General features: G+C 43.9%; 2 protein-coding genes across 3 annotated transcripts in view; both read left to right on the forward strand.

Annotated features, from left to right (window-relative positions):
- The window catches only part of TMED3 (transmembrane p24 trafficking protein 3), a 102636-nt gene extending 101179 nt beyond the window's left edge, over positions 1-1457 (forward strand). Inside the window, exon 4 of the mRNA XM_063698757.1 lies at positions 835-1457. Coding sequence (XP_063554827.1) covers positions 835-909 — 75 coding nt within the window. The 3' untranslated portion in view covers positions 910-1457. The remainder of the gene's footprint in view (positions 1-834) is intronic.
- Positions 1458-2889: 1432 nt separating this feature from the next.
- Positions 2890-12955, forward strand: part of MINAR1 (membrane integral NOTCH2 associated receptor 1) — a 58227-nt gene continuing 48161 nt past the window's right edge. For both annotated transcript variants that reach the window (XR_010131053.1, XM_055363942.2), the window contains exon 1: positions 2890-2992. The gene's annotated coding sequence lies outside the window, so the exon portion shown is untranslated. The remainder of the gene's footprint in view (positions 2993-12955) is intronic.

A 12955-nucleotide genomic window follows, 5' to 3' on the forward strand; every position in this document is an offset into this window, starting at 1 on the left:
GCTTAATTTAACAGGAAATGACTGCTATTGGGGACCTACAAAATATTCCTTGAAGATTTCCCATAGGTGTTTAAGCTTTAAATTGTGGAAAAAATATAAGATACATGTGAAATATATATATGTGTATATATGTGTGTGTATATATATATATACATTCTCGTAGATGCATTTATATGAATAACAGCCCAGGATAAAGGAAAAATAAAATTATGAAAGTTGGCAGCAACCTCTCAGAAGCAATGATTTGCAAGTGCTTCAATCTAAATTATAATTTCCCAAGTCTATCACAATACATTTCCAGAAACATGTCCTGCCTTTTTAATGAAAATATATTGACAGGAATGTCACATCTATACGATAGTGTTTTATGTGTCTTTTGACCCCGATGTCAAAGCATTCTCTTTATATTTGTCTTACTGATTTGTAACCTGAGAACAAGAAACATGCTGGTTGCTCATAATTCGCAATAGCAAAGAAATTTTCAGAATTCCAGAACTGATCGTTTTATTTAATCACTTAAGGTATGCGGGAAGAAATAGTTGCAGAGATATTAGGTAACTCACCCGGGGTCACACAGGCATCCAGGGGAAAAACAGGAACTAGAGCCTGTTCAATTTATCTTGTGGTTCCCAAGAGCTCCCCATTTCTGGCAGGTGAATGTGTAAACATTCTGGCTAGGGGAGGATAATTAGAGCCAGCAATAAAGGTAAATTCTTCCACAAAGGGGCTAGGCAATCAACAGAACTAGAGAATGCAAATGGAGGGCTTTATCCTGGGCAGTTCATGGTTCCACATTTCATCCTTTAAATCTTTTTATGTTTTTGAACAATGAAGAGATTCAGAGGAGCTTACTGGAAGGAGCTGGACAAGATGGTCGACTATGCAGCCAGGCGGAACACCTGCCACTGAGGGACTGGGACGACTGGCACCCTCCTAACAGATCTTCAGCGGGGAGGCACTGAGAGTGGACGGAGGGAAGACACAGAAGCTACGCTGAAGTGGGAGGAAGCTGCTGCACGGAGCTACCATGCACTGGGACTAGCTCCTGGCCCCCAGTGACTCCAGGGGAACAGGTGAGTTAAACTGGCAAGGAACAACCTGCTCTCACCACAGGCCTCTGGAATCCCGGCAGGAGGAGACTCCTTGACCACCACAGACACTTGAGCTGGCAGGGAGAGTTGCTTGGAGAAGTGGTAGGGGCAGCACTTCAGCCTGGGTGGAGCCCAGAGGGTTTGGTGTGGGAGCATTTGCAATAAAGCATAGCCAGGGACAGGCATCCCTCTAGGCTCGACTTGCTCCCATGGCAGACTTTAACCCTAGGGGGACTGTTGAAACTAAATTCTTCAGGGTGGTCTTGCCTGTCAGATGAGGCCAGTTCAATAACCTGAGCACCCCTTGGTTTTCTGGTGTCTCCTGGAGCCCCAGACTGGCCGTGCCTGCTTGCAGTGCAGCCTTGGGTAGCCCTGGGGGCCCGCATCACAGCTCCTGTGCTGGCAAACCACACCATGTTTGCCAGTGCAGGAGCTGTGATGCGGGCCCCCAGGGCTACCCAAAGCAGAAAGCTCCAGCACAGCAGCCCCTATGGACATGCACCAGCCCAGCCACTTCCTTCCTCTACTGCAGTTTCCGCTGGGCCCATGGCCATCCCCCGCAATCACTGCTGGTGCACATGTGAGCAGGCAGATCTTGCCTTCTCTGCCCTGCCAGTGGGCATGTGTGCATGTGCCCTGCCCTGCCACTGCTGCTGGCATAAGTGAACTCAGCCTCCTCCTCCCCACACCATGCCATCATTGCAGTCAAATCCTTGGCAGGCACAGAGTCCACCAGCCTCACCTTCACCAGTGCCTTGCCCCTGCACTAACACTGCTGCTGGAGTGAAACTAGGCAGGGAGAACAGTGGACCTTACCACACCCTGAGCAGCCACCCTTGCCTGCAAAAATTCAGACAGAGGGTGCACGCAGACCAGCACCTACCAGTCTCCCGCTCCCATGCTAACACCACTACCAGCGGGACAGCATGCGAAGTTGCCATTGGGGGTGAGGGGCCCACCTTGCCATGTCATGCTGCCTCCACTGCTGCTGCCAATGCCCACATGGAGGCTGGCACCTGGGCACCCCCTAGCACCCTGCCATAGCCAATGAGCATGCACCCGGCTGCACTGCCACTGCCACTACCACTGGCACATGTGAATGAGGACAGATTCCAGTGCCACTGCCCTACAAAATGCTTTGGCTGGCACCACCCATTGGAGTGTTGTGACCAGCAGTCAGGGAGCACCTTGGCTGCACCCAACACGGTGGGTTCCTAACCTTGAGGAGCCAGAGAACAAAGTTGGGCCTGATACCAATCCACTAGGGTTAGGGTATGCAGTCTAGGAGTTGGAAGCCTAGCTTTGGCTCCCTGAAATTTTCCAGAAATGAAGCCAGTCATTTGAACTCATCTTATAACACAAGAAAACCCTCAAGGTCATCAAATAGGATACAAGAGAAAAAAAAAACCATCCCAAGGACAGCAACTTCAAAGACTGAAGGAACATCAGTCTGCAAACATGAGAAAGACCCAGAGCAAGAACTCTGAAAACACAAAAAACTAGAGTACCTTCTTTCTCCAAATGACCGCACTAGCTCTCCAGCCAGGGTTCTGAACCCGCACATGTACCCCTAAACTTAAAAGATTTTTAAAAAAGGGATTCAGAGAAGGACTGTAGCTGTGGACCCAAGCTCCCTTCAAAGCACTGGCAGGTCAATCGTTTGCAACACAGACAGCTGTATGTAGAGCTCTGTGATCCACCCAATTATTGGCTCATCAAGGAGTGTGACACATGCCAGATGCTCTGCAGAACCCAACAGAGGGGTTGCTCCTCCATGGAAACAACAAGAAGCTTTGATCAAAGAGGCTGTATTGACTCCTTCAGTGAAGTTCTTGATTGAAATAATCACCTTCTTAAAATACACACATGGTGAGGTTTGAAGAGGGGAAATTGCCATCCAGGTAAGAAACCTTGGCCTTGTCCCAATTTAGTAGTGCTGAAGGTGTGTTCATTTGAACATAGATCATGTGCTAGGTACTGGGAGGATACAGGAATGAGCATGGGAATAAACTTTACATAGCTCTTGTTCAAGCAGGAGCTTTACAATCTAGTTAGGATAAAGAATTATCTGTGAGTCCTGGTTGGACAGTGTGTATCCCAGCACTATCTAGGGGTAAGGATGCCTTCATACCAACCTCGTCATGACTGTGCTAAGTGGCAGGTCTGATTTGGTTATAGAACTGGATACATCAGACAGTTTTAACTTTATGCTATTAAATATTTGAACATATCACTGTGCACTATGATGGATATTAATTGTTTATGGCTGTCTAGCACCTATTCCACCTTCTACTGAAAATGGCAGCCAGCTTTTACTTCTCTTCTATGGGATACTGTCTAGGGGGAGGTGGGGTATGTATTTAATTAGATCTTGCCTTTGTCTAGTTGTGAAATAGGGCACACTAGGCTATTGATACACCCATTCCCTGAATGTTAATGATATGGAAAGAAGCAAAGGGACTGAAAATGTGGGGATCCCTGCATTTGTTGCTGTCAGATATTTGTTATGTGCTATGCTGGGGTTTCCTGCCTTTCTTTCTTTCCTGGAAGCAACACTACATCTTTCCTATAACTTCTCTTTCAATTCAAGCTAGCCAGTTTCAGATTCTGTGAGTGCACGCAAAGAGCCCTAATATATAGGTTAAGATCCCTGTGCACTGAATTCCTCCTACCAAGCAATCTTCTACTTACATGCATGTTTTCAATCTTTCTATTCCCATGAACATGGCACACAAAAAATGCTCAATGATTTTTGTGGAACAAATGAATGAGTAAACCACAAGTACAGAAAAGTAGTGATGTGTCAAGATATGTGATGTAGTCACGGTTGAAACTATGAAGAGGACAGAAAGCTGTAGGTAAGAGGCAAACCGGGGGAGATGCTAAGGTGGAAGTGTAGCTGGAGCTGAGTTTTGATGATTAAATATGGTTTGAATGGATGGACAGGGAGGTTGAGGTATGGAGATAAGAGTGAGGATGGTATAGCTAAAAAGAAGGCAGTTTTAGCATGGTTGGAGATGTAGGTGACCTCCTTGGAACAGTCACCTGAATTTCATAAATAATTATTGAGAACGTATTGTGTGCTTGTAATGTGCCTAGAGGGGCACTTGGGTTCAGAGATGAGTAAGACTCAATCAAATTGGGGTGGGATGGGGGAATTAACCTGGAGCATGCAGATAATTATAGCTCAAGGCATAATGCAGTGAGCACTCCAAGACGGGTACAAACCAGCACCCTTAGGTCCTCGAGGGGTTTCGATCTTGAGCATGTCTAATCTGTGATAAAATGCAGAGCTTTCCAGCAAGGTTAAGAAAAGAAAGTCACAAATTTTAACAATGGGCCTGTGTTCAGCGACCATAGGTTGAATCTTTGAGGTTACCCATGTCAAGATAAGGAATAAACAGTGATGCTATGTTGGGTTCCTCATGCAGATGTGGGAAACCCAGTGAGGTGTCAGGATAAGTTTCACATGGGGGAAAGCCCTACAGGCCTCCAGGGTAAGGGGCCCTGCCAAGTAGGACAGAGTGGGAAAGCACAGGGTGCTCATGGGGAACCAAGAGTTGCTGTTAGTCTGGAATAGGGACAGGCACACCCAGAGATTGATAGACACCTACTGGGAAGGTCGTGACTCCAGGGCTGAGGGGTCCTGCATTAACAATGTCGGCCACAGGGAGCCACAGGTCAGTGGCTGGATGAGACCGTGTGTCATTTCTAATAAGTCAATAAATGTGCTTCTCAATATCCTCCAAAGCAGGAAGGAGCTACAGATTACCCAACTTGGGCCTTTTAATCTTATTTGCAATTTCTTGATCATATCTGTTAATCTGATATCAGGAGGATATTATTATTTTTCTGCCAAGGGTGGCTGAATTCTTTTGAAGTTGCAGACCAAAATCGGTAGTAGCTGTGGTAAAACCTTTGCACTGTGGACCTAGTTTTGGGAAATTATGTGATGAATGTGGGTGAGGGCTCTAACTTGATTGGATTGTGAACAGAGGCAACTTACAGAGGGTGCATTCAGGCCAGGTTCCTTAGGGCTGGCTGGATCTTTCCCTCTACATCACTCTAGGGGCTCACGTCTGAGTGTGTCAAAGCCATAACAAAAGCAGCACTCCCAGAAAAGGTCAAGAAGCATGAAACAGAAATTTTAATTACAGGCCTGTATGCTGAGAACATAGAGACCTGGAGATAGCTCAGGGGTTTAACAAACAAAATTCCCATGGTGTGGCAGGAAAACTTATTTGTGTGTGTTTAGTAAGGCAATACTTTTAAAATATTATAGAAAAAATCATCAACTATTACTTTCCCTTCTGCTCCATACCTTCCAATTCTTGTTCATATGCCAAGGTAGATATTTTCTTTGTTGCAATGGTAATACACAGTATATGATTCCTTTGAAGTTTTTGTTCACATAGCATATCTTAAATTTGTTTCTCTTTCAGATATTAATTTCATTTTAGTGGTCGAGGAACACATCATCTTAGTGAATATAGCATACTTTTCAAAATTCTTTTCTTAACACTGGAAACTTGTTTCTATCATAGCCAAAGCTGCCACAGACACCACTATGGACAGCTTTCAGAAAATGTCTCTCTTGGCTTCCTATTCTGCCTTTTTATAAATCAGTCTTAAAGTTATCAGTTCAGCCCTGAATTGGCAGCTGGTATGGAAATTTCTTGCCTGGCACATCTGGAAAGGAGGGGCTTGTTTGTGATCGAACAGATTTCTTGGCCAAACCAGCCAGGATCCACTGCCCATTATGAGAAATTCCTAGCTTGCCAGCAATGTGATCTCTTTCCAGGGGTCATAAGTCTCATCTTACCAGGACAGAACCACTTCAGTAATAATGGCAATCCAGTCTGATGGGGCCATTTTCTTCAGCTTCATGGTAGTGTAGAGATCTTCAAACATCTTGCGGAGTTTGAGCTCTTCAAGGCAAATATAGGGCTGAGGGGGAAACTCATTATGCAAATAATCTGAGATATTGAAGGGCGTTAGAATAGCAAACGGGAAAAGTGAGACTAAATCTAACAATCGACCCCTGAGTCTGAGTGCCACAAATTCACAGCAGTCAGCGAGGCAGGCCGAGATCATGGTGGCTGGCTGAGGAACACCGTGGTTCTACCTTCTTAGCCTGCAAGAATACCCAGTCTCTAGGACCATTGATTCCCAATCATCGTATGGTAAAAGAGGCCATTAGTGTCCGATGTGACCCCTGCCCCTCCTCTCAGCATCCTCACTACATCCATCTGGACACAGGGGAGGTCTTGACACCAGCTGACAATGAGCCCTTTCCTCAGGGCTCTGGAAAATCTACCTTCCCAGGGATTTGTGAAGTTTTCTTTTAGGCAGACAGCTGCCAGGCGTCACATGTGCAACACAGGTACCGTGAGCTCACCTGGCTTTGTCCACCCACAGAGAGGGCCAGCAGGCTCCAACACAAGCAGGTACTCTGTCCAAGTTCACTTCTTGGCAGGAGGCTGCTTTCATCTTTTCTGCCCACTCAGACATAGGGATTTGAGTTGCAAATATTGCCAGGTTCACATAGTTCAATTACGTCTCCTTAACAATCACAAGAATGTAGAATACACAGTTTAGGAAGCTGTTAACGTAAGCATCTGTCTATTAAATTGCAGATAGTCCCAGGCATCACTGCAGGATGAGTCTTATTAACCAAGGTTAATAATCCTTTCTAATCAGCACAGTATTTCTCCACTAGCGGTGGGCTTAGAAATCATCTATGGCACTTGTAAAATATGTGGATCCCGAAGACGGGCTTCTCCTCCAAAGCTGCAGGTCTTCCTGCTGAAATGGCTTGTTAGTGTCTGACTTTGTGTGGTAAATGCTACCTGAAAGGGCTTCCTCCTTCATTAATTGGAGATCTCCTCCCTGGCCATCTCCTGTGTCTTCCATCAGCTTCCCTGCATCCTTTTTATGAGGCTGCAGCAGCTGTGGTTAGAAATCATCTGTTTGCTGCTGCAGGACCAGAGTTTCTCTGTTTTACTGTTTGATCCCCTCTGCAGTGTGGGCTCTTCACTCTTCCATCTTTAAAAGTATGGAGCAAACACACACAGCAGGGCCAAAGGGAAAGCAGCCAGGCTTAGAGCCATCAAGAGGCCTGACCATCAGGCTATTTGGTTTAATGCTGTGGATTAAAAGTTGGTTCCTGGTAGATACAAAAGCACATGTTGGAAATGCTTGCAGAGACTTGAAAAATAGCTGCTTCTTAAGGATTTTGAACACGGGCTTGGCCGTGCTGTTGACACTGTTTATCTGCACTTTCCATGAAGCCATGATTTTACTAAGCGAAGATAAACTTTGGTCCAGTTACGGAATTATCATACATTCTAAATGAGTGTCATCCAAGTTAATGAGGTTTTACTGTAATGCGGAGTGCAAATGCAAGGACTGGGAAAAGGTAGAATTAATCATGTGATTCTCCTTGGAGATAAAGGGTGGGAAGGCTGTCAGTTGTTTATGGGAATCAGAGTAGAAAGCCCCACTGCTTTGATCACACACAGCTGCATTTAAGGCAGAAATGTGGAATTGCAGACTAGAGAGAAATGTAAAGATCATCTTGCCCAGATCTTCCATTTATAGGTTAAAAAATGAAATCAGAGAGGTGAAGTGTTTGTTCAAAGTCACAGAGCAAAGCTATTAAGAGCTAAAAATAGAAGTTATTTAAGTAATATGTTTAGGTGTAAACTGTCTTTTAAAAACACCGCTGTGAAGATTGATTTAGTGGCATTAGCATGGTTTCGCAGTCCCCTGCACCCACTCTGCCTATCCACAAACTCCATAGAAATGATATAAAATAATGTTTTGTAAGCTATTCACCCTTGGAAACCACATTGGGTACTCTCAGTGTTGAATCTGTGATGGGTCCTTGAAAGATGACAGCAGAAAGCCACCAAGGAAAGCCCTAAGATAGCAGAGGGAAGGACAGCTGGGGACACCATAGGTGAACAATTTGGGACAGAGAAATGGGGATAACACTGAGGATGCTCTTTGTCAAAAGGTGGCAAAAGCTGGGGGCAGGAGGGAGCCCGAGATTAGCAGCAGGAATGCTGTTTTCCTCCAGCCGGAAGAGTGGGTATAGATGCTTGGACTGGAAAGGACAGGCAGGGCCCTGGGAGAAAAGGGGACACTAATGCCCAGATGGACAGCTGCCCTAGGAGCCCAGCCAGCTGGCCTCACTCCATGAGCACAGTGCATTCTGCGGGGGTGATTCCTTCATCTTCTCCCAGCCCAGCAGGAGATCCACTAACTGAGTCTTGGCTAAGAAAACGAGCCTGCAATTAAAGCCAGCAAACATTTGCAGAGAGCAAACCCCATGTAAATGAGTCAATTCATCCAAACAAAGGAAGAGTTTAATTCTAAAGGAACACATCGACCCTCCTGGGACTTCAGATATAATGTGATGGGTGTTGGTTCATGCCTCGGCCATAGGCTACCCTTCTTAGCTATTGTGGGGATGGGGAGCGGTGGCATGGTGAGAGGGCAAGACCTCGCAGGAAAAGGGATAGCGGGGAAGCTGGGAGGCAGAGTATTTCCTGCCCCGGGATTATTCTCAGACTGAGCTGATAAGGTGGGAACTAACTAATCAGGGGAGCCCTGGAATAGTTTCTGGTGTCCTGGAACTCTCAGAAGCCTCATGACTCAAGATAGCCTCCACTGATATTTAAACTGAAGTGGACCACCACCAGTGTCAGATGGTGCCAGACTTCAAGTGGGACCTGAATGGGCTTGGACTTTGCAGTTGCTGCCTGTGACTGTCCACTGGCCAGCTGCATGGGTGTCCCCCAGCATGCCCTCTAGAGATACCAGGTTTCTTTTTCTATCTAGAAATGACTGCAAGTGGAAGCTGGTAACATGTAACCCTTTATGAAGAGGGGACTTTGCTGTCTATGTGCAACAGCTTCATGTCCTCTCTCCCTCCCCCAAACAGCACATAGTTAGGACAGAAGAAAGATATTTTATAACTAAGAAGATCTTGGAAATGAAAACATGAATGCTAAAATAAAATGTTCGATAAACGAGCTGAATAGAATGACTAGAATCAAAGAGTAAATTAATAAAGTATATGACTGAACTGAGGCATTCTCTCAAATCATGGTTTAAGAGAGAGAAAAAATACATAGCATAAAGGGAATGTTCGGAGACATGCAGGATGAATCCAAAGGCCCCCAAATCTACTTAATAACAATTTTAGAAGAAGAGAATAGAAAGAATGGCGGTGAGAAGAATACAAGATCTGAGAAAAAAAGCTTAATTGTCTACAACCATAGAAAAGATTGAACAGGCCTACTGTTTACCAACTAGGGTGAATTAAAAAACAAACCAACAAACAACACCTGAACAAATTGTAGTGAAATTTTAAAACAGCAAAGACAAAGAAATTTCTTTAAAATTCCAGAGAATAAAGATAGACTATTATGTATGAATGAAAATCAAATTTGTCTCAGTAACACTAGGTGGAAGAAGACAATGAGGAAAAATCTGTAAGATGCTGAGGGAGGGAAAAAGAAAACTTTTGATGCTTGAATGTTATATCCATTAGATTATCATTCTACAGGGAGAACTTAATATACACATTTTTAATAAGGACTCAGGTAATTTGCCTACATCATTAGGCAATGTGGGTATTTTATCGAGCAGTGATTCTCAAACTAACTGATGTGAAATACCAGTATTTTTAAAAATGTCCAATTTACCCAAATCAATACTTTTATACAGTAAAATAAAAATAAATTTTTGGAAAAATAATTACAGGAATTACAAATTATTGCAAAAGTAATTCAGCTGTAGGCTTGGGGGAAACTTGATGGTCCCTCTAGAGATACCAGGTTTCTTTTTTATCTAGAAATGACTGCAAGTGGAAGCTGGTAATATGTGGGCACTTTGTAAATTCATATTGAGTAAATGAATGAAATTGTGACTTCCTGAGAATTGAAACTTGGTTTCCTAACCCTAATTGATAAGAGGCTAATTGCTCGATGGTGGTGTACAAACTCACCTGAAAAGGACTTTTATAGACAAATCTTCATGACCTGTTCTAGCCCCAGTTCATCACCTCTTTTACACCAAAAGGCCTACAGGGTGTGGTCACTGTTTCTTTGGGGTCATTTTGGGGTGGAAATGGTGGATGTAACGAAGCCAGTAATTCAGGACTTAATTCGTTTCATGTTGTGGTTTTTTGCTCTTGCACTAGAGTATGAAATAGCTTCCAGGAGCTCCAGCTCTAAGCTTGAAAGAGTCTGTATGATTGTAATCACATGGTGACGATACTCAGAATCTAAATTGGACTTCTGTTGTATTCTCATCCCTCAGTTTATCTTTTAGCAGTTTAATAGGTACACTTTAGGGTCTTCCATTTTGTGTGGAATTAAATCCTCCTCTTCAAATGCTGTAAATAACATCAGTTAAAATAAAACTTGAATAAAATATTGGAAAAAAGTAATGCAGTAAAAAAATTACAGTAACAAAATAGACACACAAAAATATAAGCCAGCATTGTTTATTATTAAATTCAACATACATAAAATTACTCTGTCAAAGTGCTATGAAAGTTTCTGAATACTTACCCTGATTTGTGAATTTCTGCTATTGTGGGCAGGTAGCAGTTTGTGGGTCAGCACCAGCCTAGGATGATGACAGTGACCTCCTTATGGAGGGCACAGTGACCTGCCTGAAGATCTATCCAGAGTGAGCAGCAAAGGAAGGACTTGATCTCAGGTCTTCTCCCTCCAGGTCCAGGAGGTTTTTGCTCCTCCTGCATCTTTGCCACTGCACCTACCTGAAACCTGTCTCTCTCCCTTCAGCCACAGCAGGAAGGTGTCCCTGAGGTGGGCAGTAGATCTCTCTAGACATAGCAGTCAAGCTCCAGTTGAACACCTCTTGGGTTTGAATGAAGTTCTAGGGTAAAGGGATGAAGAGGTCATGCCATCTCCCCCTACTCTTAGAAATGGTCTCCAAAGGGGCAAAAGCAGTTCGGAATCCATCTTTGATGAAATATGGAGTAAGTGAATGAGGGAGGGGCTTCCAAAGGCAGTGAAAGCCATATGAATGCTAGGGGTAAAGGAAGACACCAGAGGGGACACCTGCCCAACCTGCCTGTACAAATCCCAGGCAAAGCGAGCACTTCTCCAGGGAAGGCAACATATCCTCAGGCCAAAACCCGGAAATGCCTTGTTTAGAGGAAAGGGAAAAGGGTGGGTCACCTGGTGGTGGGAACTTGCCTGAAGCTAGTTTGACGTGGAGAGAAATAGTAGGAGTTTGAGTGGATGGAGACACATCGTATATGCAGTCAGCAGCCTGTTGTCAAGGCGGGGTAAGGAGAGAGACTGCACTATGAGCAGCCGGCAGGAGCTGGCCTCTGCAAAGGAAAGGAACTAAGTGAATGCTGAAACAGCCCCAATCCCCAACGTCTCACCTCATATGACCTTGTGAACAGAGAGGGGGTCTGCCAACCTCCAGTGAGGCCCCAGCCCTCATCCCCAAACCTTCAGTGAATAACTTTTCTCAAGGAGTAAGTTCTTATTTGTTCACAGTCAGGAGGCACCACTGTAAAACATCCCTTCTGAGTTAAAGGCTTCAGATATGCAGGCCAGGCGCGGTGGCTCATGCCTGTAATCCCAGCACTTTGGGAGGCCGAGGTAGGTGGATCACCTGAGTCAGGAGTTCGAGACCAACCTGGCCAACATGGTGAAATCCCGTCTCTACTAAAAATACAAAAAATTAGGCATGGTGGTGGGCACCTGTAATCCCAGCTATAGGGAGGTTGAGGCAGGAGAATCACTTGAACCCGGGAGGTGGAGGTTGCAGCGAGTCAAGATTAAGCCACTGCACTCTAGCCTGGGCAACGAGAGTGAAACTCTGTCTCCAAAAAAAAAAAAAGGGTTTCAGATATGCAGAGACAATATCACTCAGAAATGAATAACAAGATCAGAAAGAGAGGAATGGAAAAGAAAAAACAAATGGCAAATGAAGAACATTCACTGGAAAAATGTTGCCACAAAATTGTGCCAAGTAGGTGCCACAGTTCAAAAAGTGTAATGAAGCTGCCACTTGTATATAACTAAAGCTTAAAGGGCAGATAAGAGAGAAGGTGAGGGAAGTTTGGCCAGACGGCAGAAGAAGGTAAAACATGGGCAGGCAGAACAAGAGGAAATAAAACCATTGCAGAACTGAAGTCTCAGTTGGAGGAGAGTGTATATTGGTGTAACCTCAAGGGAAGGTAAAATTTCAATATTGACAAATTAAAATTTCATATGCCCTTTGATTTAGCAGTTCCACTTTTAAGGATTTATCCTGCAGGCATTTCCTTGCAAATGTGTGAAATAATATGTTCAAGTCTGTTAATTGTATTGACATTTATAACAGCAAAACTTTTAAAATGACCTATATATTCCCTTATAGAGACTCATTAAATAAATTATGGTTATCTCTACAATGGAGTATTATGCAACCATAAAACATAAGATAACTGCATGTGACTCTACATGTATCTCAAAATAAAAAGCTTAATTAAAAAATAATAAGGCAGCCTTATAAATACTGTTAGAGTAATCTCTAAAATATTACGTTGATGGTGAAACAAATTAACATGTAAGATAATGTGTATAGAATGTTAGCATTGTATAAAATACAACAGACTATGCTGACCTTCTTTTATTTCCTTAGTCTATCTCTGGAGGGACATATAAGAAACTGGTAAAGCAGTTGTCTCTGGACAAGGAAACTAGCTGGTTTCTTTTGAGTGTTGTAACATTTTATACCATTGTATTATTGCCTATTCAAAACAATAAATTAAACAATTTATTTAACAATAACCGACACTCCTATGGCTCGTCTATGGCCCACCC

This window comes from Gorilla gorilla, chromosome 16 (assembly GCF_029281585.2).
Source record: "Gorilla gorilla gorilla isolate KB3781 chromosome 16, NHGRI_mGorGor1-v2.1_pri, whole genome shotgun sequence".
NCBI lineage: Eukaryota > Metazoa > Chordata > Mammalia > Primates > Hominidae > Gorilla > Gorilla gorilla.